The sequence below is a fragment of the Chinchilla lanigera genome, unplaced genomic scaffold (genome assembly GCF_000276665.1).
Source record: "Chinchilla lanigera isolate Chin_1 unplaced genomic scaffold, ChiLan1.0 scaffold00094, whole genome shotgun sequence".
NCBI classification, from domain to species: Eukaryota; Metazoa; Chordata; class Mammalia; order Rodentia; family Chinchillidae; genus Chinchilla; species Chinchilla lanigera.
The window spans coordinates 6,214,048-6,220,277 of NW_004955495.1; the positions used below are offsets into that span (position 1 = coordinate 6,214,048).

The window sequence follows — 6,230 nt, forward strand, 5'->3', positions numbered from 1 at the left end:
TTTTTTTGGGTCTTTTTGAGACAGGGTCTCGCTATGCAGTTCAGGCTGGCCTTTGAACTCACTTTGTAGCCCAGGCTGGTCTCGAACTTTCAATGATCCTTCTGCCTCAGCCTCTAGAGTGCTGGAATTACAGGCATGCACCACCATGCCCGGGCTATCTTAGTTTTTTGAGACAGGGTCTCACTATATAGTTCAGGCTGGCCTTGAACTCCCGATAATTCTCCTGCTTCAGCCTCCAGAGTGCTGGGATTATAGGAGTGTGCCCCCATGCCCAGCAAGAGACAAGTTCTCTAAATTGCTAAATTGCCAGTCTGGGTTTAAACTTGTGATCCTCTTGCCTCAGCCTCCCAGAGTCCTAGAATCACTGACCAGACCCCAAGGGCCACCTTGGAAACAGGCCCCATAGCCTGGGAGGGCGGGAGGACTGTGCTTTGTGACCTCATTAAAGGGACAGGCAGAACACAGAGGCTGTGGTGGCCAGGCAGGTGGCTGTCACAATGACCTGGCCGGGGGCGTCCCATACCCTGTGGTCCTTTGCCCAGGAGTCAGGGCCTTCCCCCTCAGACGTCAATGCCTCGGAGTCAGGGGCCAGAACATGTGGCAGAGGCCCTGCACGCCCTCGCCACACACCAGACCACCCCGACGGCGACGTTGCCTGAGCCGGCCTTCACAGCTGACCATTGTTCCCCCGCCTCGATGGGCCTGCCCGGAAGCAGATAGAGCCTAATGTCCTTCCACAGCCCGCACCCCACGCCCCGGCCACTCCCCGCTCACCCCGAGATGCACGTCCTGCTGTCCCTCAACGACCGAAGCTACCTGGTGCTCCGCAGCTCGGTGATGGGCATCCTTTCTTCCTGCACTCATACCCCCTGTCCCATGCCAGCCCCTACAGGTGCCAAGAGGACTCTCTCGGCCAGCAGCAGCCAGGCGCCCCATGGCCCCGAGTCCGGCAGTCAGCCGCTGAAGACCCGCACATTGTCGGGGATGGCGTCCAAGACCACCACCACCATCACCCCTAAGCGCATCGCCCACAGTCCATCTCTCCAGGTATGGCTGGGCTCTGCCCGCGGCCACTCACTGACACCCTGGAGTATGCTCTTGTTTTATTGGTGGGTTATAACCAGGGATTGAACCCAGAATTTTTGCACTGGGTCCTCTTTTTTTTGATACCAGGAATTGAACTCTTGACCTCCTACTTGCCAAGCAGGCGCTGTGCCACTGAGCTCTATCCCTGGCCCCTAGGCTCTCTTTTATTTTTTATTTTGAGACAGGGTCTTGTTGAGGTACTAAGTGGCCCAGGCTGGGCTTGAACTTTCTACTTTCCTGCCCTAGCTTCACAGAGTGCTGGGATGACAGGGATGGGCCACTGCACCTAGCTTTTTAATTGTTTGTGGTGCCAGGGACATGGTCCAGGCCTGGTGGGGTCCAGGGCAAGTGCTCTACCACTGAGCGGCACTTCAGCCCTGACGGACTGTTGTTCTGGGCAGTCGGGGTTACAGAAGTCAGGACAGAATACAAGTCCCCTCCACCCTGTGGCCTTAGTTTCCCCTGTGGCTCATCCCTGTGTGACCCCCTCGGGTTCAGCATGCACTGCCAGCACTGGCGTTTGGAGTTCATGGTGGGGCTTGCTATGGGCCTGGTGCACCCTGAGAGGCTCCGACCCGAAAGCCTCACCTCCTGCTGCTGTGTTTCCTCCAGAGTCTAAAGAAACCCATTATCCCGAAGGAGTTTGGGGGCAAGGTCCCCACCGCCATCCGCCAGCGCTATCTCAACCTGTTCATCGAGGAGTGCCTCCGCTTCTGCCCGTCCAACCAGGAGGCCATTGAGAAGGTGGGCGCCAGGGCTATGGGCAGCCACTCTTCTGCCCCGCATCTGGGTGGCGGCCGTGGAGGCCTCAGGGCTGAGTGCCGTCTGCCCCCCAGGCGCTGAATGAGGAGAAGGTGGCATACGACCGCAGCCCCAGCAAGAACATCTACCTGAACGTCGCCGTCAACACCCTCAAGAAGCTGAGGGGTCTGGTCCCCAGCACCATGCCCAGCCTCAGCAGTGAGTGCCCACACTGGGGGGGCTTGGAGCCGGGGAGCTGGCTCATGAGGGAGTGGGGCCCCCACCTGGAGGGACGCCATACAAAAGGCGATGCGCAGTGCTTGCCAGGTGGGGGGATGTCTCCTCTTGCTATTAACTACCCTCCTCTGAGCCAGCCAAGGGCCGCCTGATAATGGAGTCGCTCACGGCCTCTTCAAAGCGGGAGGCCCTGGCGCCCGGGCTGTGGGCTGTGCATTAAGCTCTGGGGAGAAAGAAACTCAGGTTAAGACGTTTCATTACCACGTCTCGAGAGGGTGCATTAAGCAGTCATGCAGTGCGCCCAGTCTCGCCTCCCCCAAGGTCAGGACCCCTCCTCCGTTAGTTTCTCAGCCTGCGCTCCTTGGGCTCCAGGAAGCCTTTGCAGGTTGGGTGGCCCTTACTGTGCAGAGCACTTGAAAGCCATTAGATACCTGTTCATTAGTCCCAGCCTCCCCTGACCCCACCTTCTTCTGAGAGGGAAATCCTTGCCTGGGGGACATGGGGCTCACAGGCCCTGCACCCGCCCTGGCCGGGCCTCACCTCCTGGTTCTGATGAGCTGTCTCAGAAGAGGGTACTGAGGGGGCTGGGCTGGGCAAGAGCATGGGGCCCAGCAGGTCTGAGACAGGGTCTGACCCTCTTCCGCCTTTCTCAGAACCCAGTGGCCGCAGGGTCGTGTCCCATGAGGTAGTGCTCGGGGGCAGGTTGGCCGCCAAGACCAGCTTCTCACTCAGCCGGCCCAGCAGCCCCCGTGTGGAAGACCTGAAAGGTGTGTACGTTCCAGAGACTTTCTGTGCCCTTGGGACCCCCCCCCCGCCGGCCCTCCAGCCCTCAGGACCCCTCTCCCTGGTTGCCTGACCCCCTCCCAGCTGGGCCAAGCAGAGGCTGACACCCAGTGTCCGCAGGGGCCACCCTGTACAGCCGCCTCAGGGACTACCTGCTTACCCAGGAGCAGCTCAAGGAGAATGGCTACCCCTTCCCCCACCCTGAGCGGCCAGGGGGCGCCGTTATCTTCACAGCTGAGGAGAAGAAGCCCAAGGACTGTGAGTCACCTTGGGGGGTTTTCTGGGGGGCTGGGTGTAGATGGGTTGGGTGGGCCCCAAGGGCCACCGTAGCTGCTGGTCTGGCCGAGCCTTCACCCACCCTCCACCACGTCCACCCATAGCCTCCTGCAGAATCTGCTGCCGCTGTGGCTCTGAGTACCTCGTGTCCTCCTCCGGGCGCTGTATCCGAGACGAGGAGTGTTACTACCACTGGGGGCGGCTCCGCCGGAACCGAGGTGAGGCTGGCAGACACCCATGTGCTGGGCAGACTGTGGCCCTGCTCCTCGCCTCCCTGGCCCACTCTCTGATCCCTGGCTATTTTCTTTTTTTACTATAAAGTCATATTTTTCTGTAACAGTGTTCACAATTCCAAGGTCCCTGGCACCTCCCACATTCCCTACCCAACCCTTGCTGTCTCTGGGTGAAAGAATCGAAGAAACCCAGGGGCTGTTGGCCCCGTGGGGACAAAGGGTGCATATGGGCCCCACTCCAGGGAAGGCGGTTGGTGTCCCCCGACTTTGCAGGGCCCCCACCCTCAGCAGGCTTGGGGCCAGGGACCACTGGAGGGTGCTAAGCTGGCCGGTGGGATCCCTGACTGCCATTCTCCCGCAGTGGCCGGGGGCTGGGAGACCCAGTACATGTGCTGCTCAGCCGCCGTGGGCTCCGTCGGCTGTCAGGTGGCGAAGGTGAGCTCTGCCCGCGTCCTCCCCATCCTGACTTCCCAGTCCCCTGTACTGGTCTGAGGTTGGGCATGTCGTGGAGCTGTCAGCTGCTCATAGTCTCAGGGCCTGTGAGAGCCCTGTCCTGGGCGGCAGGCGCCCCAGGTGGTGTCTGCTGGATGAGCTCCTGGTCCCCATCTCAGCCCAGCCCTTGTCTGGTGGATCTTCAGGGCCCATTGCCCCTGTATTCCTGTCCTTGAACGGGCGGGAGGGGGAACTGGGACCTTGGCCTGGCCCACAGTGCCACGCCTGGCATGCTGGCCCTGTCCCTGAGGTCCCCTCACCCCCCAGCAACACGTGCAGGATGGCCGGAAGGAGAATCTCGAGGGTTTTGTGAGGACCTTTGAGAAGGAGCTTGCAGGGGACGCCCACGCAGGGATCTACGCCCTCGACTGTGAGATGGTGAGGTCCTGGGGTCCGTGCTCCATGGGGCTGGATGGGAGCCAGGGGCTGGTGCTGACCCTTGCATGTGTGTGAGGTGTGGTTTCCGGTGTCTCACATTTGCCCCCAAGGGGCTTCTGGACAAACACACAGACTTTGGCCACAGCCATTTCCCCCACGTCCCCAGGGCTCCTCTCCTCACAGCTCGCTCCAGCCCCACGAAGTCCCTGGCCTTGGCTTCCCGATCCGCAACTACGAGCCCTGCCTCAGTGCCACAGGGCCCTGGGGAGCAGCAGGGGCTTTGTGGGGTCTCTGGGTCCGGCAGTGCAGGCCTGCGGTGCCCTGGAGGGTGGGCGGGCTTCTGGGGACCAGTCCGTGTCTGAACCCCTCCCTCGGCCCACAGTCTTACACCACATACGGCTTGGAGCTGACCCGCGTCACAGTGGTGGACACGGACATGCAGGTGGTGTATGACACGTTCGTCAAGCCTGAGAATGAGATTGTGGACTACAACACCAGGTGCGCCCTCTCCACAGTGCATGCCTGGCCACCTGCCACCTGCTCGGCCCTGCCAGTCCAGCTCAGCCCGCCTTCCCTCCGCCAGGTTCTCCGGGGTGACAGAGGCCGACCTCGCAGACACGAGCATCACGCTGCGGGATGTGCAGGCCGTCCTGCTGAGCATGTTCAGTGCTGACACCATCCTCATCGGGCATAGCCTGGAGAGCGACCTGCTGGCCCTCAAGGTCATCCACAGCACCGTGGTAGACACGGCCGTGCTGTTCCCCCACCGCCTGGGCCTCCCCTACAAGCGCTCCCTCCGGAACCTCATGGCCGACTACCTCAGACAGATCATCCAGGACAACGGTGAGTGGGGCCATGGGGGTCTGCACCCACCCAGTCTTGCTCGGCTGGGCCTAGGGTGACCGATTCTGTCCTGCAGTGGATGGGCACAGCTCCAGCGAGGATGCCAGCGCCTGCATGCACCTGGTGATCTGGAAGATTCGGGAGGATGCCAAGACCAAGCGATGACGCCGCCTCACCCGCCCCGTGCCACCCGCCCCCTGCGCCGCCCCCTCCAGCCCCAGGCCTCTTCCAAAACAGTGCAATAAATCTGAGAGCTAACGCTGTGCGCCTGGCCGCCACACCGAAACGAGCAACAGGTGGACAGGCAGGACGGACGCTGAGGCAGGCCTGGAAAGCCCCACCCCTCCCCTCTGCTCCCGTTCCCAGTGCGGGGCAGGGTGGTGTCGTGGGCAATGGGCTGTCCCTTTTTTTTTGTATTATTTTTATTATTTTTTAATTTAAACCTGTTGACTTGCGCAGTTTCGTCCCCCCCCAGGAGCAAGGCCCTGGTGCTGCTTTCCTCCTTGGGGATGGGCGCGGCCGTGAGCCAGACCCAAGTGGGGTGCAGTGTCTCTGCCTTCTGGCAGCCTGCCTTGGGGTGACGGCCTCACCCCAGTCTCCTCCCAGCCCACTGACTTCCTTCCGTGACCTCCAAGAAGCAAGCCAGTCTGGCCCGGGGCCTCGCCTTCCAGACGCACCGGGGCCTGATGGCCTGGGGACACTGTCTTCCCACGGGAGCCCCCCTCCCGGGCTCTCTGTGCCCCCCCCCATGGCCCCTGGCAGGGACGGAATAAATGTTTGTATGAATTTTAGATTCGCTGCTTGTGGTGGTGTTGTCGGTGATGCCCCAGTGAGCCCTCTGCACACGGCCCATAGGGCCACTGTCACCATTCCTGTGGCCAAGGCCAGGAGAGCAGGAGGCAGTTGGCTCAGCTCACAAAAGGAGCTGTGGTGGGGGCCATGTCCTGAAGCAGCCTGTGTACAAGGTGGCTTGGGTCTAGAGCTCACAGGCATGAGGGCGGAGTCAGGTCCCCTGCCTTGCCCACCACAGGGTCAGGCTACAGATGTGCGATGGCAGAGAGTGGCTGCCTGCTGTATCTGATGGAAGGGCCCAGTCCAGCAAAACGCTGACTTCTGCAGTGCACATACTGTTCCACAGGACTGGGGCAGAACCTCCTCCCA

The 6,230-nt window shown here is 61.3% G+C and overlaps 1 protein-coding gene across 1 annotated transcript in view; it reads left to right on the top strand.

The window, feature by feature from the left end:
• Rexo1 (REX1, RNA exonuclease 1 homolog) overlaps window positions 1-5,860 on the top strand; it is a 25,528-nt gene extending 19,668 nt beyond the window's left edge. Inside the window, exons 5-15 of the mRNA XM_005405946.2 lie at window positions 884-1,047; window positions 1,699-1,830; window positions 1,923-2,046; window positions 2,718-2,831; window positions 2,968-3,105; window positions 3,228-3,341; window positions 3,718-3,791; window positions 4,116-4,226; window positions 4,609-4,724; window positions 4,810-5,069; window positions 5,146-5,860. Coding sequence (XP_005406003.1) covers window positions 884-1,047; window positions 1,699-1,830; window positions 1,923-2,046; window positions 2,718-2,831; window positions 2,968-3,105; window positions 3,228-3,341; window positions 3,718-3,791; window positions 4,116-4,226; window positions 4,609-4,724; window positions 4,810-5,069; window positions 5,146-5,234 — 1,436 coding nt within the window. The 3' untranslated portion in view covers window positions 5,235-5,860. The remainder of the gene's footprint in view (window positions 1-883; window positions 1,048-1,698; window positions 1,831-1,922; window positions 2,047-2,717; window positions 2,832-2,967; window positions 3,106-3,227; window positions 3,342-3,717; window positions 3,792-4,115; window positions 4,227-4,608; window positions 4,725-4,809; window positions 5,070-5,145) is intronic.
• The last annotated feature ends 370 nt before the right edge of the window (window positions 5,861-6,230 follow it).